This window comes from Haliotis rufescens, unplaced genomic scaffold, assembly GCF_023055435.1.
Source record: "Haliotis rufescens isolate VD_foot unplaced genomic scaffold, xgHalRufe1.0.p SCAF_6, whole genome shotgun sequence".
NCBI classification, from domain to species: Eukaryota; Metazoa; Mollusca; class Gastropoda; order Lepetellida; family Haliotidae; genus Haliotis; species Haliotis rufescens.
Genome location: NW_025964334.1, coordinates 24,932,792 through 24,958,145, shown reverse-complemented (window position 1 = coordinate 24,958,145; position 25,354 = coordinate 24,932,792). Strand labels below are relative to the sequence as shown.

Here is a 25,354-nt window from a genome sequence, read left to right as displayed (position 1 = left end):
TTAACCCACTCGGACACATTATACTGACCCCCAGCCGGCCAGTCCTTGTTTAACCCCTGAATGCCGAGCGCCAGGCAGGGCAACAAGGAGTGCCATCTTTCAACGTCTCGTGGTATGACGCCGTCGGGGATCACCAAAGGAATCTGACATCAGTGCCCCGGATACATAAAACATGTCAGTCATTGTCGACTCTGGCTGATATAGACGATGAAATAGTAGACTGTACCTCAGTGATTAATCAATTCAGTAGACTGTTTTACATTCTATGCTTGACATGGTATTCAATTGCAATATCATTTACTGGCTTCTCGCACGTCATTTTCTATATGGACGCTAGGGTTCACATTAAATAAATATGTAAGAATTTGATACGAGTAGAATAATGTACCCAAGCAAATTTCCGGGTTGGCACAGACTGCTTAATTGTAAGGTCGCAGGACAGCAGTTGGGCCTAAACAAACTGGTGAAGGTGTTGCACAGGGAGGGGAGGCTATTGTCAGTGCAGCTGGTGTATGTCCGTGAAAACAAGCCCCGGGCCAGGAGGAGTACCCGAGCAAGTCGCGAACAGGAGGCCATTCTGTCGTTGATGTCAGTGTAGAGAGACGGGCCACCCAGACATAGCTTGGAAGCGGAGAAACAGAAGCAGAAGCAGAAGCAGAACACACGGACCATGACGACAGTGCGAAGATGTGAGACATTGACAATCTACAAAACAGGATTGAATGCAGACCATATCACTAAAATATCATGAGTGTATAGTAGAAATAAGTATGGATAAGTATGGAATGCGAAAGTGTGTGTATGTGCGCAAATGTGTAAGTAAGGCAAGGTCGGATCCAGCATTTTTTTAAAGGGAAGGATCCAAAATATCGAAATCCTGTCTCAGATAATTTTACCTCCTATAACATACTACATTTTGTTTTCAAAAGGGGTGGATGGTCCGCCTATTTGTTGTGAGGTGAAATGGGGATCACGATTATATACACTTGTGAACAACGATGGCGGTGGTGTAGCCTTGTGGTTAATGTGTTGGCTCGTCACACCGAAGGCAAATGTTCGATTCCAAATATGGGTAAAATGAGTGAAGAATTCTGTGTTCCCCGTCGTGATATTACTGGACTATTGGTAAAAGCGGCGTAAAACCTTAATCACTCACTACTTAAACTTGATTAACGCGCGCTTAGTGTTTAATATTGATTATATTTTTGGGGAAAGGGATCCAAACGATGATATTTTTTCATAATCAAGGCAACGTATTTTCTTGTGTTCATAACATAAAACTAGTAGATCTATAACATATATATATCTCAAAGAGCAGAGATTGACACTACATCTCATTCAGCCTATGATACCGTGTTTTCTTAATTATTATAGCTAGTTGTGTTGAATTTGATCTTCCTGGCATCCTACATTCACTCTAAGTTCTTGGTTTCAAAACAAAGAACCACAGGATATCGGCAAAATTTACTTCCGTATTTCCCGTATTTCTAAAAATAAATATGATGCTTTATTTATTTGACCAATCGGCTGCGGAGTTTCTGCATCTCATTAACTGGAGCGCGCAAATTCGACAACAGTCCGCCATTTTCGTATGGAAATTTGTTGTCGTGTTTTACTAGATTTTTTTTGTCAGCTCACATATTGAAAAGTAATTATTAAGTTCGATTGCTACTGCAAGGTTATGGAAGGTCCAGTGAAGCTGAAAATTGACGATCGGAATGTCTGAAGCGCAGTTTGAAAGGTTTGTGTGTCCTTCTTGCGGCGAACGATGTGGGTCAGTTTCTCAAATTTTGTTGCAAGTGGAGTGTTGTCAGTGCATTTCTAGGATAACATGGACTACCACCGGCGAAGAATACACCGTCCATGTCTCAAATGAAAGGTTTTTAAAACGAGGGCTTGGTAGTGTTGTATGCATGTTATAAGCCAAGCTGACCTTGGCCTCGACAATGCCAGGTGCGTGGACCGGGTACACATTGCACGACCTGCTCTGCGGGGTGTTGCCTCTTTGTTTTCATTTCTTGGCCATACCTTCCCCTCCTTTGAACATTATTACTGCCACATGCATCAACAGCTTGATTGTGGTAACTGTATATATTGGTATTTTGCAGTTTCATGTTGACGAAATTGACTTTCTTGTACCTGTCATTGTGGCGGCAATCTCTTTGAAGTCCTGACGTAACCTTGAAACGTCACAATGCATGTTCGCTACGTGTAACATTCGGCACGTGTAAACATTCTAATGTATTGTTTTAGAATAAATATTTTGACGTAATGATGACGTCATATAGTTCAGGATCATATTTGAAGTATTCTAAGACGATATCCATGTGTACTTATTGAATTTACGGCCACGATTTCATGGACCATGTTGAATTATGCACAATATTTCAACAGGAGGCCGTGGTTTGTTTATTGACAATAACTTCATCATTTTCTATTGCCTTGTGGTCCAAATTATTGTTGATGTTCAATAACATGTTAGGAGCTTATCATGTTGGATGGAAACTAACCCTTCATCTTTGTGTAGATTGGTAGAATGGTCTTTTCTGGTTCTTAGTTTTACTTTGCCTAATCTATTGAAGGGAATTGTATTTTCTGTGCTTATTATTGATTAAAATGCTGTATCTAATGAAGACCGGGCCCAAATGAATTTTTGTTTAGAAAGGGATTTCCTAAATTAGTTGTGTTTGTAGGACTGGTGAAGTAAGCTTTCTTTATGATTCTGATACCATATGGATCGTGACACATCTGTTTCTAATCACAATGATATATGTACCATAATTCCTTGATCAGCCTTCATGGCCTTAGAGGTACAATTTTCAGATGTTGTAGCCAGAAATGCTCTTGAACTGGTCTATGCATGCTGTTTGTGTTAAGTTTTGTATGTTTATATTAGTATTGTAATGTTTAGAATCAAGATTCTAATTATTCACCAAATGTTTGCCTGTATACACTAGCTTGCAAAAAGATGAGTCCCTTTGGGCTTGATCCATCTTCATGCATAAAAAAATATTTCAACCCTTTATATTTTTATGTCAATTTGACATGCCAACTGTGATAACTTCCCAATCAAAATACCATATCAGATGTCTTTGTATTGGAGACCATGTGCACAACAGCCACATGTAGGAGCTATTTCTTGCCTCATAACTGAATTAAAATCAAGATTTCTATGTTCATGGTGTTCCTAATTTCCAGGTCGAACAGCCGACAGTCCCTGAGCAGTGACGAGGACACAGATGATGCAGAGCCACTCGACCATGACTACGATCTACCTCATGTGAGGTGGAAGAAAGCCATTAATAAAGGCAGGTGGACAAAAGAAGAGGTGAGTACATCCATTGTATTACAGCGGTCATTCCATGGTTACAATTAATGAAGTTCCATCTAATTGTAGAGTGATTCATAAGGTCATGGCATATCATGATACCAATGTACTGAATTAATAATTCATTGCCTCAGGAATGTTTACATTTGTCAAGATTTTGCAGGACGAGATGGGAATTTATTATCTATACTAGGGCTGTTACGATTCACTTGCATATTCAGTGAATCGAACTGTATCCATTCATGAATTGAATTCATTATTCGTGGCCACTAGAACCGAATATTTATGAACATGCAATCATGTGCATTTAAATAAAAATATCCATAAGAACATATTATATGCCTAGATTTCTTCAAAAGACAACACTCTTATACTATTTAATTTGACAGTTTGTGGTCACTGGTCATTGTCACAATTGAGCAGATACTAGCACCTGGATAAGTGCAGTATAGAAATTTATAATATATTAATAATTAACAAACCATGTCAAATAATTTGTTGTTATTGCTTCACTGAACATAACAAACAATACATCAACTGCTGACTTGTTATTGTATTCGTGAATTAATATTCATATTCGTTTCCCAATTTTCGTGATACAAATTGTATTCTTCTCATAGTGTATTCGTTGCAGCCCTAATCTATACACATATAGAATATTATATTAGTTAAAAAATCAATATATCATGAAACTATTAAGTCGATATATCGATGCAAAACTTTCTAATCAATGACTCCTGGACACGTTTGTTTGTTTGTTTTGTTGTTTAACGCCGCCGTAAGCAATATTTCAGCTATATAATGGCACCTGGACAAGTGATCAGTTACTTTGTACTGATGTAATGATTGTAAATGATGTCAAGAAAGATGCTATTTGACCCCGTAGATATCTTGTTTGTTTGAATGTCAACCATTCATAAACATGCTAATAATCACTAATGTGATGGCTTGGTCAAGGTGAATTGTATTTCAGTGATATCAGGACCAATGGATATGATAAAGAGGAAGGGTATTATGTTTTCATAATTACATTGAATGCAAGGTTATGATCATGATAATACTTTGGAAATTAGGAAAATCAGAAATCATTTCCCAATTTGCTTGCCAGGGGCACTTAGTTTGGAAACCTACATATAAATATTGCAATAGAAGTGATGAGTGGACCAATACAATTGTGCATTTATTTGGAGCTGTTCTTGGCCATGTAACATGGCAACATGTGTAATATAATAGTATTATTTACTAGAAACTAAGCATTTTTATATGGTTATGATCAAACCCTGTCAGGATCACAGACATGTTACTGTATACATGTGCATGATCAGTCTATTGCCCAATATTTTTATGAACACTTTTTTATTTGATGAAACAATTGATGTTTTTAAGGACGAAAAGCTACGTAAACTTGTGGAAGTGCGAGGCATCAGTGATTGGAAAGCCATATCGGAGTATTTCACTGATCGCACAGACATCCAGTGTCAGTATCGATGGTATAAGGTACTCAACCCTGATCTCATCAAAGGACCTTGGACAAAGGAGGTAAGATGTGATTTGTAACTGCAACACTTATGGTTTGGGACTAACTTGGTTACTATCATTCAAAGACTGACTCATATTTGTGGAAGTTGTATTAGATGTTCAGTTCTATTCTGTTCATCAATGTTCATAGACAAACTTTAAATGTGTTTCCAGGGGTTAATTTAACTGCTGGCCCGTGGCCAGTTCTAAAATTTTGGGAGTCCTTCTGGGCAACACAGTTGCTATGTGACCTTGGGTTTCGGCCGCTTTGTGGCCTCCATCATTTAGTTTTAGGCAAGTTAGTTTGGAAAAGGGCCAGTTAAGTCTACCCCTAGTTTTCATTAACCTATGGGACTATGGTTTCTGTGGCCCTAAAGATTTTATTGCTTCTGTACTTAGCTGTTGGGAAATGAATCACTTTCTGTAACTGTCAACTTTAAGTTGTCTTTGGTGATAAAAAAAATAACAACAACATCCCATCTTAGATCTAACTGTTCATCCAATCACAGGGAGGTGTCTTGCCTCCTGTTAGAGACTGATAGTTGACCCCAAGTCTAAGGCAAATGTTCATGAAAAATGTCCAAATTTGATTTAATAATTTCCCAATTCCTGTTATTTTAGCTGTTACTAATGTTATGACTTTGTAGAGCTGACTTGCATTTCACTGATAACAGGACCAATAAGAGTGAGTGAGTGAGTTGAAATTTAACGACACATCGGCAATATGTCATCCATGTCATTACGAGGACCACTAAGAGGAAACAGCTTTAATGCTTACTTTAACATTATTGCATTGAATGCATTGTTAAACTCCCATGTCTGAAGTTAAGTTATGAACGTAAAAATAGATTCAAGTTTGAACAAAACCGTTTTCCCAATTTGCCAGCGATGCTCACTTTGTTTGGAATGATTTGATTTTGTTCAACTGGTCATTAATACAAATATGCAACATGAACATGATAAAAGCATATATATTTGTTTATGGAAATTAAATATGAAATTTTGATGCTCAAGTAGCACATCTTTCAAAACTAAAAAAATATGTTACACAGCCAGTCCAAAGTTACTTTTGATATATTTATGACCTGAGACCACAGTAAACAAATTAGGTTTCTTTCTTTTTGAAGCTCAAACAATCATGTTCCTATCCATTGTTCTCCGACTGACACTGGCAGCTGACACAGGTCTGATTGATCTCAATAAGCACTTCGTTACTTGAATAGCAGTGTTAATTACCACAGCTGAGGGATTGCTAGTTGCTTTATTAACATCACTAGAGTGAGGTCATCACTAAAGCCAACTTCGTTATGTGCATAATTTCATGTTGCAGGGACCATGGTAAATAGATCAATGAAGACTTCAAGGCTTCAGTCTTGTCTAACATATGTCTATTTTTTTGTTAACCCGTCTTGCCTGTCTAAATCCATACTACTCAACATTTGCTAAGAACATATTCATATTTAGTCACATGTGCTTAGCAAAGGTTGAGTAGTATAAGTGCGAATTCTCTTAATTCTTTGTTCTCATGTGGAGACATTTTATGTATTTTTCAATGATGTGTTGCTATAGATTTAGCAGCTATTATGGATATGGTCTATCTTCATCAAATGGTGATTATCATTTTGTCAGGTAGCGTAGAAATAGTATAAATAATAATTATTTAATTTTTTTAAGCATCTGGGCACAAAGGTGAATAAACCAAACGCCGATGTTGTCCATAGATAGGTTTGGGAGTTTGTTCACTTTGCGAGTGCTCCATGTGTTATTGGAAGCCCCTGTAAAATCCTTCGTGTGAGTGAAGTCATATTGTGTAACAGGTATTGAAAGCTTTGTGTTGACCTGGCTTGCCTTGCGTTCACAGGAGGATGACAAGGTTATTCAGCTGGTTGGAGAGTATGGACCTAAACGTTGGACACTAATTTCTAAGCATCTCAAAGGCAGAACTGGAAAACAGTGTCGTGAAAGGTAACCTAGGCATGTTCACTGTATTCATGGGACAACTGTAATTGGCTTTTGAGCTTGTGGAAATCTTTTTGAATTTCATCTTAAATCAGTGCTCATCGGTCAAGACCGTGTGTAAAGTCAAACAAGTACACACTGTTTTACTAATTGTTTATGGTTTACTAGTTCGCCTTGTTATGTTTCTAGGTTTGTCAGCTTGTGCTTGTTGTTTTCACCAACGTGGTAAACGTGTGAGACTTGCAGCATCACAGACTTTCCTTTTGCTACCCCTTTTGGGTTCAGATGCCATAACACCCAGAAACTGACAGGTTGTAGATGACAATATAAAGATGCAGACTAAATCATTTACATTCGGAACTTCATTATTAACTTCATTTTCGAGATGCAGAAATTTGATATGCTGGTATGAACAATTTGATCATATTACCAGGAATGAATACCCCTTTGTGCTTATCGGTTAAAATGAAAGTTCACCTTACGAGTCCTCCAAGAAACATCTGTATAAAATGAGATTAGGGTATGAATGTATGATGGGTGACCTCAGCCGAAGTATTTTAGTCTGTGAGGGATCATGGTGACATCATTTGGTTTCTCTCCTGACAGGTGGCACAACCACCTCAACCCTGACATCAAGAAAACTGCGTGGACAGAAGAAGAAGACCGACTTATTTACCAACTTCATCGTAAACTTGGCAACCGCTGGGCAGAGATAGCCAAATATCTTCCTGGACGGTAAATATCTTCACATTTGCATTCTACATTCATGTCTAAAGAAGTAGCACTTGCCACTAGTGTGAAGCGTGTGACACAAATAACTGTTTTGTTTTTCAGGACTGATAATGCAATAAAAAACCACTGGAATTCTACGATGAAGAGAAAGTATGAACACGAAGAAGCACGACGGATAAATAGTCCGGTTCAGATTTTCACACACCCCTACACCCCAAGTACCTCCAACAACCTTCAAGGAATTACTCCTGTCCAGCTTTTCCCTAATGACGTAAGTGTTGACTCTGGATCAAAGGAAGCAAGATGATACACATTAGTTTTTGAGTCTTTGATGGAATGATCCATCAACTGTTCCATCTTGACAGTCAAAACAATTGATCCACTGTTATGTCTGATAAACAAAATGTTTAAAAAATTGAAGAATCTTGGTAAAATTTCCTTTGTATTGTTATTTCTATAAAAATCATGGTGAGGCAATTACTTCTTTGATAAGGATGTGGATGGTGGTTCCATTTGATGCAAATATTTCCACATGTTAGCCTAAAGTTGTTTACATATGAACCGATTTCAAACCTCTGTTGGTGATTAAAAGTAATAAAACGTTACAATGGATTAATGATCAGAGCTCCAGATAAGCTTTTGGTGTTGTGGGTATTTTACCCATGCATTTTAAAATCATTGGGTATCAGTAATTCTATTTGGGTATTCAAATTTCTGTTACCCACTAGTTTTTACACGTGTGGGTATTTAAGTTAAATATTTAAAAACACTATTCATCTAGTCCCTGCAAACTGGGGTCGTGTGGGTTCAAGAGCTTTGTAAGACGCTACCACGATACTTCCACAAGAAAGTGTGATGGCAAATGATCATGATGTAACTGTCATCGTGGAGTTTGGCAAGGTTGACGGAATGCCTGTTCATAATTTCAAAAAAAGTTGCTGATTTGCTAATTGAATATGCAGGGTTGCTTCACAATATTTTGATGGTACGCACAAGTTTTATTTTTGTAGCGTATCTGTAATGTTCGTTGCGTTTTTGATACGCTTGGATTTTATTTTACTGCATATTTCTACATTTCTGATGGGTATTTTACACAGATACGCAGCTTATCTGGAGCTCTGAATGATTGGTCTGAGAATTCAGATTCTTGAAATGAATATTCATAGCCAGCACCACTGTACATTGAAGGTGGAATTGTGTTCTTGGTCTATATTCATGGTAACCATATATGGTAACCTTGCTCCTTTCGAAATACCTGTGAAGATCTGGCGTAGAATAGGTCTTCAGCAACCCATGCTTGCCGTAAAAGGCAACTATGCTTGTCGTAAGAGGCGACTAACGGGATCGGGTGGTCAGGCTCGCTTACTTGGTTGATGCATGTCATCGTATCCCAATTGCGTGGATCGATGCTCATGATGTCAATCACTGGATTGTCTAGTCCTGCTCGATTATTTACAGACTCTCGTCATATAGCTGGAATATTGCTGAGTGCGGTGTTAAACAACAAACAAACAAAATCTAAATGGAACATCAGTTATGTTTCTGTACTGTTATTTGTTTGATCATATCTGTTTGATCAGTGATAGAACATGACTCAACATTCTCCAGTTATGTAACACAAGGTTTAATCTACCTTTGGGGATAACTTCAGCATGCACTACCAATGTTGAAAAGGCAGCAACATGCTGTGGAAGTACTCAACCTTATCTTTTCTATTTGCAGGTTGGCCGGAAAAATGTTCCCTTGAATGGAGGTAAGCACAACTGATCAATGCATGTAGCACCATCACTTGTTGAGATAGTGTGTTAGGGGTTACTGAGGGGTTGGGTGACCCCAACAGAGGTTTAGGGGTTACTAAGGGTTTGGGTGACCTCAACAGAGGGTTAGGGGTTAGTGATGGGTTGGGTGACCTCAACAGAGGATTAGGGGTTAGTGATGGGTTGGGTGACCCATACAGAGGGTTAGGGTTTACTGGGGAGGTTTGACAGAGGGTTAGGGTTTAGTGATGAGTTGGGTGACCTCAACAGAGGTTTTAGGGGTTTACTGAGGGGTTGGGTGACCCCAGCAGAGGGTCAGGGGTTACTGAGGGGTTGGGTGACCCCAGCAGTGGGTTAGGGGTTTACTGAGGGGTTGGGTGACCCCAGCAGAGGGTTAGGGGTTACTGGGGGGTTGACAGAGGGTTAGGGTTTAGTGATGGGTTGGTTGACCGCAGCAGTGGGTTAGGGGTTACTGAAGGGTTGGGTGACCCCAGCAGAGGGTTAGGGGTTAGTGATTGGTTGGTTGACCGCAGCAGTGGGTTAGGGGATACTGAAGGGTTGGGTGACCCCAGCAGAGGGTTAGGGGTTACTGGGGGGTTGACAGAGGGTTAGGGGTTACTGGAGGGTTGGGTGACCCCAGCAGTGGGTTAGGGGTTACTGGGGGGTTGACAGAGGGTTAGGGGTTAGTGATGGGTTGGTTGACCCCAGCAGAGGGTTAGGGGTTACTGGGGGGTTGACAGAGGGTTAGGGGTTACTGGGGGGTTGACAGAGGGTTAGGGTTTAGTGAAGGGTTGGGTGACCCCAGCAGAGGGTTAGGGGTTACTGGGGGGTTGACAAAGGGTAAGGGTTTAGTGATGGGTTGGGTGACCCCAGCAGAGGGTTAGGGGTTACTGAGGGGTTGGGTTACCCCAGCAGAGGGTTAGGGGTTACTGGGGGGTTGGGTGACCCTAGCAGAGGGTTAGGGGTTATTGGGGGTTGACAGAGGGTTAGGGGTTAGTTATGGGTTGGGTGACCCCAGCAGTGGGTTAGGGGTTACTGAGGGGTTGTGTGCCCCCAACAGAGGGTTAGGGGTTACTGGGGAGTTGACAGAAGGTTAGGGGTTACTGAGGGGTTGGGTGACCCCACCGTTTGGTTAGGGGTTAGTAATGGGTTGGGTGACCCCAGCAGTGGTTTAGGGTTACTGAGGGGTTGGGTGACCCCAGCAGTGGGTTTGGGGTTAGTGAGGGGTTGAGTAACCCTGACTATGTTTAAGTTTCTTCATTTGCCTGCAGGTTATGTGTCGTCTGTGACTGGAGGTCAAGGTTGGGTGCACAATACTGCACCTTCTGCATCCAGTCAGAACTTGCAGGTGATCTCGCTGCAACCCTCAGACAATATTGCTACTCCTCTCAAGTAAGTCATGCTTCCACCATGTACACTATATATCACATGTAAAAGATTGGTATTGCTATTAGACAACCTCCAAAGTCTGAAAGTATTTGAAGCAAACCAAAGGTTCCAACAACCTCCGTGACTTCACTAAAAGAAAAATAGCAGTCCACGTTCTCCGACACAAGCCATCAATCAACAGGTCAAGGCTATTTCATCCCATCTCCCTACTATGAACTCATTAAACAATAATCACCCCACCTATGTATACTTAATCCTGGTTAATTAGCTTCCTCATCATGTGTTCTCTGTCCATGTTATTGCAGTATTATCCTTTTGTTGTTACTATTTATCCTACTCATGATTATCTGATGTATGCAATTGTTGTAAGTGCCTACCTACCTACCTACCTACCTACCTACCTACCTACCTACCTACCTACCTACCCACCCACCCACCCACCCACCCACCCACCCACCCACCCACCTACCTACCTACCTACCTACCTACCTACCTACCTACCTACCTACCTACCTACCTACCTACCTACCTTCCTTCCTACCTACCCACCTACCCACCCACCCACCTTCCTACCTACCTACCTCTCCCTCTCTCTCTCTCTCTCTCTAACCCTCTAACCCTTGAATGTTACTGCAGAGTTACCTCCCTTGATTGGTATAGAGTTGCTGTTACTAGCCATTGAGGACTACAATCACTGAATTTGTATTTGTCTTAAGCACAATTTTGTCGTCTGGAGTGAATTTTGAAGGCTGTTCGTGTCCTCAGTGATTAACTTGAATAATGTTTTTACGGTATCCACTGTAACCCTCACTTTCTAAGATTCTATTTTCTCTCTTTATAGAAACTTTGCCAATATGGCGGATGCCATGATGGAAGTTAATACATTTGGAGGTCTGTCTTCTTTGGACCTCATCAGTGGCCTTGAATCCCATACAGGAGTGACCCCCATCAAGTTCACAAGCCTGCAGAAGAAAGGGTCAACAGGTACGTGTGAGGGTCAAACAGGCCTGGGACGAGAATGGAAGCATCTTTGTCATACTTAATTCCTGGTGTTTGACGCACTGCACAATTCCAACGTTCATGATGATTGGGCTGATGCCCACTCTGCCTGCTTCTGCCTCGGATTTTCTCTGTTTCTGTCTGCTCCCCAAATGGATATTCACGAGAATTAGTTGTTGGTTTTGAAAGATGTACTTCAAAAATAAATTCAAGTCTTCTAGAAGAAACTTGTATTCCACATTCATTTTCAGATTTTACTTTAAATTTATGGACTTCCAAACTTGGGTTACTATCATGAAAAAGATTTACCTGGACTGGTATTAGTTTGTGGTCGAGTTTTGAGCCAAAGAACTTTCTTTTGAGTGATGTATTCTCAGCTTTGTATTTCTAAATTAACCCAGTTTCTAGCCCTGCATGCAGATATGAAGACTTATAATCCACTACAGATAATCTACTGTTTCAGAAGTAATATGTTACAGTTGGCAACTTGCTACATGTCTGGTTTTGTCTTCAGGTTTGAGGTTTGATGGCCACTCTCTAGGCAAGCTGAAGAGCCCAGGTGGTCTGATACCGATTACCTCCCCTGTAGCTCACAAGCTCACAACACCTCCAGCCATCTTGCGCAAGAGTAAGCGCAGGAAACAGGTTAGTTTTGGCAAATCGATCAGCATGTCCATCAGACTGCTGTCTGTTTTCCGTTTCCGGAGCAGAACTCATAAACCATTTAATATTTCTTTTTGAATCTTGCTAGACAGGATCGTCTAGTTTTGATCATTTGGGATTTTGATTTTTCTAATTTGTTTTTTTCATGATGACAATGTAGTGGACTTATACTGAAAATGAGGGTAGTGCTTGTTTCCGGAGCAGAACTCCCAAACCGTTGAATATTTCAAGATGAAACTTGCTACGCAGATCAGGTGCCATTTGATGATTTGGGATTATTTTTTTAATATTTTATTATTTTGTATTTTTTTCATGACAAGTTGGCCTTTTCATCTTTTCAGCTGTACTGTGTGTTTTAGTTTTGTATATTCCGAGCCTTGGCAGGTATATTCAATCGCATGGATTGTCTTGGCCTTTCTGTGTTTATCAATGTTTTGATTGGCTGATGTTTGTTTCCAGCGCAACATTCGTCCCCGTGACTGCTATGCTAGCGACAAGGGATACAGTCAAGTGATGCCAACATTTCTTGTTGAGGATGATGACCATGACACCAATGAGAATGAGGAACCCTTCGGTCTGAGCGGCATCAAATCAGAGCCAGAGACACCGACAGGCACACCAATAAAAAATCTGCCGTTCTCTCCCTCACAGGTGTGTTACGATCAAAACTGCCCTTGACAAGTGGTACCTTTATTATATAAGTAGCTCAGACATAACACTAGTCCTTAATGAGTGAGTAATTATCAGCAATCTTCCAGCTATTGTGGCAAAGTCCTTAATGAGCCTTCTTGAAATGAACATAAGCCCCTAAAAAATAGTATGGATGTCAACTTCTCTACTTACTTTATTTGCCAATATTTGCATTGACCTCAAAAGTTATTCCTTGAATACCATAACATGGAGCCTAGCATGAAGATGATGCAGTCTTCTTGATGACTGCTATTTTTAACTTAGCCTGCATTACATTATGTAAACAACAGATCCGTGAAGATCCGGGGTAGAATAGGTCTTCAGCAACCCATGCTTGTCATAAAAGGCGACTAACTGGATCGGGTGGTCAGGCTCGCTGACTTGGTTGATGCATGTCATCGTATCCCAATTGCGTGGATTGATGCTCATGATACCAATCTCAAGACTGTCTAGTCCAGACTCGATTATTTACAGCCCCTGTCATGTAGCTGGAATATTGCTGAGTGCGGCGTTAAACAACAAACAAACGTAAACAACAATGATCACACAGGGGCATGGGAGGTAACTCCTACTACTGGTTCAACAACTTTAATATGTTATATCAAGAATACAATCTTCAGAAGTCTTCTTTCCATGATGTAATGTAGGCTAAGTATCAGATAAAGAATATATTCTGATATTCAAATTTTTGTTGCAGTTTTTGAACAGTCCTGAAATCCCATATGGCAATGGCAAATTGACATCCACCCCTGTTGGCCATCAGAGTCGGAGTTGTACCTCGGGTATAGACACACTGAGGACGCCTGTGATGAAGGATGCTGACAAGTGAGTCCAACTCCATAGTCAACATAGTTATATACAAGTTAAGATTAGTGATAGAGGTCTTGTCAAAGTTCCATACCAACAAGTCTAACCCTGTTGGATTCCAGCTTAGAGTAGGTCCCCAGCGACCTAGACTGGTCTTGAGAGACCACCAAATGGATTGGTTTGTTTGCTTGGTGACTTGGTTGTTGCTCACAATATCAATCACTGGATTGTCTTTATGATTTTTTAGGTTGGTTATCTATGCTTGGTCACTCCTCAGTGATGTCTTTTTAGATTGCAATGCACTAGCATGTTTTTTTCACTCAAAGAATAATTTAAAACATTTTAGAAATATGAAGGAAATATTTTTTGTCAATCCCAGTGCACGTCCTTGTTACAGTGGCTGTTCAAAATGTGTTTGAAAATCAGTTCGAAATAACCAATTTACTTTTTGAAAGGAATTCAATCAGACTCATTAGTCTTTGTTTTCTTGACTCAGAAGCGATGTACGAGTATGACTTGGATTCTGTTGGAAGCAGTGATGGAATCAGTGAGAATTAACATCTTCACTGAACCTGTATTTTGAATGTGTTCAATGCACATTGATTATTAGCTATATAGTTTCTAGGAACATGCAGTATAATGGTATCCTTTCCATCCACTTTCTGTCGAGTACTGTTAGATTTTTGTGCAATTTGAGATGTAGACACCTGTGGTCATATCAAACTAGTCCACAGCTCACATCTTCTCGAGGCAAGGGAGATAACTGACGATAAAAGTCCAGTTTCCACGCTTGCCAAATTAGGCTGGAATTCCTGAGTTACTTTTTAGCTGGACTAACGAGTCTGCTTAGTCCAATCAAAATCGCGAAATGAAATCAACATCCAGTTCGTAAACTGTCCTGCAGATTTCAGTCGATTGCAGAATTTGCAACTTTGCAACTTAGCGTCAACAGATATTTTCCAAATCTTTTCATGTTTTTTAGTCAATGTGCTAAAATTTTACTATATAGATCTTGATTATCGATCAGATCGTCTTGACTGGGCATGGCCATTTTGTTTGAAGCAAATGCAAGTGATATGAGAGGTGGAATCTGTCAATAAACTAATCCCTCTAGATGTTCACTAGTCTCAGACAAGAGCCCGTGTCTATCACTGAATTTATGTTTTCATTGGTGACTCCTGTGTTTCAGCTCTAAACTGAACACGCCACATCTGAATCCGTCTCTTCTTGATGCCACTCCCCGGACGCCTACACCCTTCAAGAACGCTCTGGCAGAGATAGAGAAGAAAGCTGGAGCACACAGACAATGGGTTGGTTATTTTTAATTAAATTGGGTATTATTTCATCATAGAAAGTGATTGGCATTAAGGGGCTAAAACAAGGACTGGTCGGCTCGGTGTCAGTATACTGTGTCTAAATGGGGTATTCATGTTAAACTGTGGCATGGTATCTCAGTGGGCTAGCACTATATAATTGGCATTAGTTAGGATTAGTACAAGCAGCCACATGTGCAAGCACGTCGCTATATAAGTGCAAAAATCTTGAGCGTGATGTTAAATCATATTTCACCTCACCTCTTTGGCATGACAAGGGATGCCTTCAGCACTAGGCTGCTCAATGCCTTAATTTATGTAGTATTACTAGCTTGGCTTACCAGATTGAACAAAATTCCTAGACTCAGACTTTGTTCTAGTTGGTAAAATCACAGACTGTTTTCAGCATCGGTTTTGTCCAGTTATTCTTGACAATGTGTACCTTTGTAATTATATTTGTACTTTGTGTCCAGAGCCCTGGTCAGTTGGTGGACCTTGGGGAGATCCTGAAAGCAGAATGTGATACTGGTTACGAAGGGGACTTGTCAGCTGGGATGACTCCATTGACCCACTCCAGACACTCAAAGAGGAAGCCAAACAAAGAGGTAGGAAGAGTTACTGCCCTTGCATAGATCATATCCAAGCACTTTAAAGCAATAGCCCATTCGAGGAGCTCTCTATACTACCACCAGTCAGAGCTCCCCACTGTGATGGATGACCACAACCATGCTTGGAGTTTACAAACAAGTGATAACTGTCCTGATGCCGAATAATCTTACCCCAGCTAAATTATTTTCCTTGCCAATTTGAATTTCTATTTTTATCTCAACTATATGGGATTGTTATAGTAAGAATGTAAGGTGGGGATGTTGGGTGATTTTCTTTAGTCTGCAATCTCTAACCAATCTTATAAAACAAATAAAAGGTAAATTCAACTGGGAAATCTGGTCAGTTTTAAACCTTTTAAAAATTCTCTATTATGACATTCCAAGAGACATAAACAAACATAGGAATGTGAGTGCATTTGGGGTAAGAAGGCAAATTTCAAGATTCTTGTAATGGTCGCTTCCACACTGATTGCATTGATGTACCAAGGGTGTAACAAAGGTGTCACACGCTGGGAAGGAGCTTGGATCATATCTTATCTTCGGTCGGGTAGCCTAGTGGTTAAAGCATTTGCTCGTCATGACGAAGACCCAGGTTTGATTCCCGACATGGGTACAATGTGTGGAGCCCATTTCTGGTGTCCCCCGCCGTGATATTACTGGAATATTGCTAAAAGCGGCGTAAAACCAAATTCACTCACTCACTCCTTATATCCTATGAGGTTTTACAAATGTTATGTTTGGGATAACACTTTCTGAGTAAAGTACAAATTCTCGTACTTTTGAGGTTTTAGGTTAGAGGTTATAAACATAGACATTGTTTTTAAATATTTAACTTTTATGCCAACTTTAAGGCTAATTCGTTGAACTGTATGCCATGAATTACTTTGATTTCCATGATGTCGCATCCACAGCATATACAGCACAACCGTGTTCGTCAGTCACTGGAGGAGAAGTGGTCAACAGACAGGGACAAGTTCAGTGTGTCACAGTCGCTGTTGATGTCTCCAGAGACTCCTGTAAGTTGTTCTCATACCCTGGATCTCTCATCAGTGTCTCGCCCGCAGGTGTCTCAAACCCAGTGTCTCATGCCTCGCCCAGTTTTTAGAGTCGCAGAAAGATACCAAACAAGATATGGAAAATAGCGAAAATAATCTCTTCATATTGTTTCATCAGCTACATACTGGCATATTTACATGTATTTGGGGAAAATGTGTATGTTACTGTTTGTCTTCTTCCTGAGCAGGGCTATGGATGGCCCAGTTGTCTTAAAATACTGCATTTTCTGTGCAGAGTTGCGTCCCTTAGGCATGTCAGGAACCTATAATTTTGGGTTTGAATCCTGGTTTGTAAGTTTGTCTGTATTATACTCGTGTTTATTGGTGGTAAACATCTAAGACATCACTTCAGACTTTCCTCCCCTATCAAATTGACACATCATGGTGTAACTAAAATACTGTTCAAATCAGCATTAAACCCAACTCACTCACTCACTCTTTCAGAGCAAGTCCTTGCTGGGTGACACAAGCCTGCTCTTCTCTCCGCCGTCCATTATAAAGGACACTCTCCCAGAGGAGGTTCTTGATGTCTTTGCTCTGCCTAAATCTCCTGGATCTTCGGTATGTACCTTTTCATTGTTTAAGTGGGGGCACGGGTGGCCCAGTCATCTAAGGCACCACAATTCGCTGTGCAGAGTTGCGTCCCTTGGGCACGCTAGAAACCTATGATTGTGGGTTCGAATCCCGGTTCCCCCGATTATGTTTCTAGGTTTGTCAGCATCATGCCTGCTCGTGGGTTTCACCGATGTGGTAAACATCTGAGACCTGCATCACTTCGGGCTTTCCCCCCTCATTAAGCTGACACACCGTGATATAACTGGAATACTGTTAAAAGCGGCGTTAACCCCAACTCACTCACTGATTATTTAAGTCCTCTCAAATTGCTTCTTGATCATAGATATCTTGACTATTATTATTGCCTTCCTATTTTGAAGACTGTGAACTCATTTTTTGTATTTGTAGTTCCAGGTAAAGAAAGCTAAAAAGTCAAGCAAGAGAATACAGTTTACCGATATTCCAAGTAAAGCTCTGGTCAAGGTAAATATTAATCTACTGATAATCCCACAATGTCATCATAATAACCATGTATCAACTCCACTCTGAAGCTTTGAGATTTATTGATTCTTAAAAAAGTTTCTTTACAAGTATTGGAACAGCATGTCTTTTGTAGCCTAAGGGCATAAAATAACAACTCAAGTCTTTTATAAGGCAAAGTAAATACTTGATCTTCTTTCAGAAATCAGCCCTAAAGGTTGAAAGCAAAACAAAAAAATGAAAAAAGATCAAATGAAAAAAACATTTATGTTAATATCTGTGACTTTGTATTTTCGTTAATATTTCATTTCAAGAACTTTATATGTAACTGAAGTTAAAATGACAGAAGAAAAGCCAGGTTAATAGGAAATAATTTTCACATTCATAAAATATAAAAATTGGAATTGGTCTGGCAAATCGAAATGTTTCACATTTGAGTCACATATGAAGGTTTATTAGTTTTAGCATTGCATCTTTCTTTCAATTTAGTCATATTGCTTGTTTTTTCTTCCAGCTGGATGTCAACTTTGAACGAGTGGCTTGTGGTATGACTACAGACCAGTTAGAAATGACGGAACTAGCTAGGTCGTATGTGACGTCTCTGAAGCCACGGACACTGATTCTCTAGATAGTGCTATGTGGGTGTCTGTCAGTTTCCTTGTGATGGCGGAGGTGACAGGAACAGGTTGAATCTACAGATGTTGTGATTGTGTCGGCATAGTTCGATTCCCAGGGAATTCATCTGTGGACGTTATCGCGATTAGCTGTATAAAGTTCTTGTGTGTCATTGAAGTCAAAAAGAAGGGAATGTATTCATTTGAAGGCTGAATCTGAACAAAGGACGATAACCGCCTTATGTATTTGCTTTGGCCAGAACTCTAGAAGTGACTTGATAGTCTTTGTTGGTTGTCGCGTTTATGTAAATACATAGTCCTCTCATTGTGTAGTGCCATTCTTCTGTCCTGAAGGAAAAACACACCTGAAGACAACTGGTTCATTTTGGAGACATAAACAAGAATTTTAAAAGTTTTAATTTTCAAAGTTCACCTGTGATACGCATGAGTCCATTACTTCTCTATACCACCAGCTTTGTTATTATTTATATTTTTATGGATGTATCGTCAACTGTGCGAGGATAACAAGCAAGCCGTTATTTTGGAATTTTTATTGAAATGATAAATGCTGTGACGTTGACAGCTGCTATGAAATTGATGAAAATAAGTCAATAAAGAATTTCATTTGAATTAAAATCAGAATACTAAATTATTTACACCAAACACAAAGGCAATAAATTTTTGCTTTGAAAATAATTAAATTTAATTATTTAGATGTTTTGATGTTTGTTCAGTTATGTTTCTAGTCAGTGTCATCACTTTCATAAAGATCAGTTATGGGCGAAAACTGACTCGCCTCAGTGTGCGAGGAACTTGAAATTTGACGCAAAAAAGTAAAAGAATTGACATGACTATATCTCTTAAGCATTATGAAAGTACAGAAATTAAGAATAAATCTTACAACCTGTATTTGCCTGAATACACAAGTAAGTAGACTTGACACAAGCCTTCAATTACATTATTTTAATTATTTAGATGTTTTGATGTTTGTTCAGTTATGTTTCTAGTCAGTGTCATCATTTTCATAAAGATCAGTTATGGGCGAAAACTGACTCGCCTCAGTGTGCGAGGAACTTGAAATTTGACGCAAAAAAGTAAAAGAATTGACATGACTATATCTCTTAAGCATTATGAAAGTGCAGAAATTAAGCATAAATCTTACAACCTGTATTTGCCTGAATACACAAGTAAGTAGACTTGACACAAGCCTTCAATTACATTATTTAAAAAAAAATCAGCAAACACTTTTTCCACATTCACCGAGTGTGAACTTCTGTAAATTTGCTTGTTACATCCTCACTATATTTACTTGTTGTTGTTTGTACTTGTGTAATAGACTAATAGAAGTATAACATGGTTGTAAAATTTGAAAAATATTCAGTCCATACCAATTATTTCATGTATGTGACCTATTTTATGTGTCATAATGTAGTGACCTATCCTACAGACTGATGACTTGTTACTTGTATGTTAGATAAAGGTCAAGGTCAGCATATGACCTACTGAACTTTTGACCTTGTCACAAGTTATGTATCATATGTTTTTATTACAGTGTAAATACAAACATTTTGTGTAGACTGAATCTTCAGCAATGTTTCACTGGCATGCCAAGGAAATAACAATTATATTTTGTTAAGTGAATCTCAGTTGAAGTTGAGCATTTATTATTATGTAAAACTCGTCAAACCTATTAAAATGAATTGCTTGAAAGTGTAGATGGTTATATTATACACAAAACATTAAAGAAAATCCAGTTCTAGTCTAAATAATAGCAGTGCTTGTTTGAAACAGCTTGTAAAGACCTGATCAGACTCTATTAGACAATTGTATTGAATTGAGTTCTAGTGAACATTGGCTGCACTCCTTTCTAAGTATAACCTCTTAAACTTTTAAGGTGTTTAAAAGTCTGAAGGTCTGAGAAAGAAGTGTTGGTTTAATCTACGGTGAATGTCTCCTCTCCTTAAGAAGAAAGCTTAGTGTAGCATTCCATTTGCTTGTCTTTGAATGAATCTTGTTTTCATGTTTAGAACATTTCTAAATCATTACATGAAGTGCTAAACACGGAAGTTAAGTTTGCATCTAATCATTTAATTCTGTAAACTGATTTGTTTATTGTGAATGTAATGTTTGATTTGTTAGTAGTTAGTATTTAAAACAAAATGTTGCTGCAGAAACAATTGGTATGGGAAGGTTTTGATAAGAAAGTAGAGTTATGCATGTGGGATTGCCACACAGTCAACACAATTGCCTACTGTATTTTAAAGGTATTTCTGTTGATATTTAGCAATACCAATTTCAAATGGATTTTGAATGACCTATTCACTGGTTTGTGAAATGATTACGGAATTTCTGTTTTAATCAACTGATTGAATGAGGTTGTCTTGATTTCCATGTACAGATGTCACGTTAATATAAGATTAATTCTCAATTGCACACACAGGCATGGATGAAGTCTGCTAGATTTGATTAAACATATCCCACCGAATAGACATGTAGAGGAAGTTGTTTGAATTAAGTTCAGTTTTGATAACTGTTTGCTGATTTTCCTGCTGCTGGTGCTAAACTGTTTATTGCATGTTGAATGCTATCAATCATTTGTGTGTAACTGTAAACTGAAGTCACTTATGTCACTGCCAGTGGTTCCCTTGTCTCTCCATACTGCTACAAACCAAGTGCCGGAGGTCCTCATTCCTCAATATGAATCTGATATGCAAAATGGCCTAGTTAACTAAAACTTTATTGTCTGCAGTGTATAAAGTGCCTTACGTTTCATGGTTTTCACTGTTTCTTAAGTGGAATAAACAGTGTTTCTTCAGAACTGCAAATAAATTATATTGTTGGTTTTTGATGTAAGTGTGCACTATGGTGCAGGTCTGATAGCCATTGGAAGACTCAGCAATATCACATTTACATGGCTTTAAAACATTCATTGTTGATTATAATGGCAGATATTTTTCTAAACCGTCCGTGCAATTGTAAATTTTTGTGTTAAAGAGAAATGAGAAGTTGATAAAGTGCCTTCTGATCTAACCTGCTGACCAATAATTTGTATTTTATTAACTCATGTTTGGCTTAAAGCTGTATGATAAGTAACCTGGCTGACATGAAATCCTTGATGTTTTCAATAGTCCACAGGAGTTGGAGTTGATGAGGTTTTGGTGGATGTGTATTGTGAGATGTAATGCAGTTTGAGGATGTTTTCATAATATGCTGCATCCAACATGGTTGTCACCTCATGATGCTACAGTCTGAACTGCAGTTGAGTTTGTGTTCCGTGTTGTCATGACAACGGAAGTTTGTAAGACTGCTTACTTGAAGGGATGATTGTGGACTAGTGGTTGTGTTCTGCATGAATAAAGATTTCATACTAATATCGGTATTTGTTTTTCATGAAAGTGTCAGCCTCATTCTGAAAGGGGGTTTAGTGTCCACTATGTTGGTGATTATGGCCTGAATTGGATGATGACCATCTGACCAGGGTGCCGTTGTACAAAGCCGTCTTAGCGCTACGGTGATTGAAACTCCCATACCCTAACATAGATTTAAGACAGTCATAGCGCTAAGGTTTATTTGTGCAATGGAAACCTTGGTGTCGTTCCCAAAGTGATCTTAGGGCTACGACTGTAGTAAGCCTTTGTTGAAGTGTGAGAGCTACGGTAATTTAGCTCTAAGATTGTTGAAAGGGGTCCAGCTCTCGGACCAGGTCGCACCTGCACAAAGCGATCTTAGTGCTACGACTGTTGTAAGCCTTGTGTTAAAGTGTGAGAGTTACAATTATTTAGTGCTAAGATTGTGGAACAGGGCCAAGCTCTGGGACCAGGTCGCACTTGCACAAAGTGGTCTTAGCCCTAAGTTTGTTTGTTTGTTTGTTGTTTAACACCGCACTCAGCAATATTCCAGCTATGTGACGGCGGTCTGTAAATAATCTAGTCTGGACCAGACAATCCATTGATTGACATGAACATCGATCAACGCAATTGGGATCGATGACAGGCGTCAACCAAGTCAGTGAGCCTGTCCACCGGATCCCGTTAGTCGCCTTTTACGACAAGCATGGCCGCCTTTTATGGCAAGCATGGGTTGCTGAGACTATCCTAAGCATATGTTAAAATAATTAATAATTTGGCTATTGATGTGTCATCGTACCTGATGGTGTGAGAGGCTCTCATAATATCAATCATTGGGTTGTCTGGTGCAGTCTCAATCTTATACAGGCTGTTGTCTTATAGCTGGAATATTGCTAAGTGTGGCAGCAATCAACAAACATTAGAATAGGTCCCCTTTGCTGGTTGTAAGAAGTGATGGATTGGGTGGTCTGGTTCAGTGACTTGTTTGATTGCATGTCTATGTGGGTTTAGATGCTTGGAGCCATCTCAGTGCCAATCACTGCTTATTAATGGATCAATGAGGATTCACTAGTAAACATTAGTCTGCCATGGACCAGATGTTGGTGGTTTAAATAACTCTTACCGACTCATCTATGCCAGACTGACTCGTTCATCTATGGTGAGATAGGCCAGACTGACCCGTTCATCTATGGTGAGATAGGCCAGACTGACTCGTTCATCTATGGTGAGATAGGCCAGACTCGTTCATCTATGGTGAGATAGGCCAGACTGACTCGTTCATCTGTGGTGAGATAGGCCAGACTGACTCGTTCATCTGTGGTGAGATAGGCCAGACTGACTCGTTCATCTATGGTGAGATAGGCCAGACTGACTCGTTCATCTGTGGTGAGATAGGCCAGATTGACTCGTTCATCTATGGTGAGATAGGCCAGACTGACACGTTCATCTATGGTGAGATAGGCCAGACTGCCTCGTTCATCTGTGGTAAGATAGGCCAGACTGACTCGTTCATCTATGGTGAGATAGGCCAGACTGACTCGTTCATCTGTGGTGAGATAGGCCAGACTGACTCGTTCATCTATGGTGAGAAAGGCCAGACTGACTCGTTCATCTATGGTGAGAAAGGCCAGACTGACTCGTTCATCTATGGTGAGATAGGCCGGACTGACTCATTCATCTATGGTGAGATAGGCCGGACTGACTCGTTCATCTATGGTGAGAAAGGCCAGACTGACTCGTTCATCTATGGTGAGATAGGCCGGACTGACTCGTTCATCTATGGTGAGATAGGCCGGACTGACTCGTTCATCTATGGTGAGATAGGCCACTCATTCATCTATGGTGAGATAGGCCAGACTGACTCGTTCATCTATGGTGAGAAAGGCCAGACTGACTCGTTCATCTATGGTGAGATAGGCCGGACTGACTCGTTCATCTATGGTGAGATTGGCCGGACTGACTCGTTCATCTATGGTGAGATAGACCACTCATTCATCTATGGTGAGATAGGCCAGACTGACTCGTTCATCTATGGTGAGAAAGGCCAGACTGACTCGTTCATTTATGATAAGATAGGCCGCTTGCTCACTCACTCACTCACTCAGTATGGTAAGATAGGCCAGGTTCACTCACTCACTCAGTACGGTAAGATAGGCCAGACTGACTCGTTCATCTATGGTGAGATAGGCCAGACTGACTCGTTCATCTATGGTGAGATAGGCCAGACTCGTTCATCTATGGTGAGATAGGCCAGACTGACTCGTTCATCTGTGGTAAGATAGGCCAGACTGACTCGTTCATCTATGGTGAGATAGGCCAGACTGACTCGTTCATCTATGGTGAGATTGGCCGGACTGACTCGTTCATCTATGGTGAGTTAGGCCACTCATTCATCTATGGTGAGAAAGGCCAGACTGACTCGTTCATCTATGGTGAGAAAGGCCAGACTGACTCGTTCATCTATGGTGAGATAGGCCAGACTTACTCGTTCATCTATGGTGAGATAGGCCGGACTGACTCGTTCATCTATGGTGAGATTGGCCGGACTGACTCGTTCATCTATGGTGAGATAGACCACTCATTCATCTATGGTGAGATAGGCCAGACTGACTCGTTCATCTATGGTGAGAAAGGCCAGACTGACTCGTTCATCTATGGTGAGATAGACCACTCGTTCATCTATGGTAAGATAGGCCAGACTGACTCGTTCATTTATGATAAGATAGGCCGCTCACTCACTCACTCACTCACTCACTCAGTATGGTAAGATAGGCCAGGTTCACTCACTCACTCAGTATGGTAAGATAGGCCAGGTTCACTCACTCACTCAGTACGGTAAGATGGGTCAGGTTCACTCACTCACTCACTCAGTACGGTAAGATAGGCCAGGTTCACTCACTCACTCAGTACCGTAAGATAGGCCAGGTCCACTCACTCACTCAGTACGGTAAGATAGGTCAGGTTCACTCACTCACTCACTCAGTACCGTAAGATAGGCCAGGTTCACTCACTCACTCAGTATGGTAAGATAGGCCAGGTTCACTCACTCACTCAGTACGGTAAGATAGGTCAGGTGCACTCACTCACTCACTCAGTACGTTAAGATAGGCCAGGTTCACTCACTCACTCAGTACCGTAAGATAGGCCAGGTTCACTCACTCACTCAGTACGTTAAGATAGGCCAGGTTCACTCACTCACTCAGTATGGTAAGATAGGCCAGGTTCACTCACTCACTCAGTACCGTAAGATAGGCCAGGTTCACTCACTCACTCAGTACGGTAAGATAGGCCAGGTTCACTCACTCACTCACTCACTCACTAAGCTCACTCACACACTCAGTATGGTAAGTTAGACAAGGCAAAGATAGGTGACATACATTAAACGTGCTGCGGGTATACAATGATCCTAGAGATCTACATATTTACTGGGACGTAATCTTCCAGCTACATACTTCATTGCAGGAACCTGAAGTACTGATAGTGTTTGCCTCCCCGCTCCCACCTGACACATATGTAAGACACAAATCAATATAAGTATAC

At 40.2% G+C, this 25,354-nt stretch overlaps 1 protein-coding gene across 3 annotated transcripts; it reads left to right on the top strand.

Moving 5' to 3' along the window:
* The first annotated feature begins 1,564 nt into the window (after positions 1 to 1,564).
* LOC124111425 (myb-related protein A-like) lies at positions 1,565 to 21,838 on the top strand. 3 transcript variants are annotated; one of them, XM_046471124.2, is made up of 18 exons: positions 1,565 to 1,741; positions 3,199 to 3,328; positions 4,715 to 4,867; positions 6,708 to 6,811; positions 7,412 to 7,540; positions 7,640 to 7,808; positions 9,260 to 9,290; positions 10,566 to 10,686; positions 11,525 to 11,667; positions 12,197 to 12,327; positions 12,805 to 12,996; positions 13,733 to 13,860; positions 15,032 to 15,152; positions 15,629 to 15,760; positions 16,675 to 16,779; positions 17,263 to 17,379; positions 17,782 to 17,856; positions 18,368 to 21,838. In XM_046471124.2, exons 1-18 carry the CDS (start codon positions 1,719 to 1,721, stop codon positions 18,479 to 18,481), a joined length of 2,118 nt encoding a protein of 705 aa, XP_046327080.1. In that variant the 5' UTR covers positions 1,565 to 1,718; the 3' UTR covers positions 18,482 to 21,838. The 3 variants fall into 3 exon arrangements, with proteins under 3 accessions (XP_046327080.1, XP_048241843.1, XP_048241844.1); XM_048385886.1 differs by lacking the exon at positions 1,565 to 1,741 and adding an exon at positions 1,779 to 1,953; XM_048385887.1 differs by lacking the exon at positions 1,565 to 1,741 and adding an exon at positions 2,280 to 2,403.
* Positions 21,839 to 25,354: the final 3,516 nt, after the last annotated feature.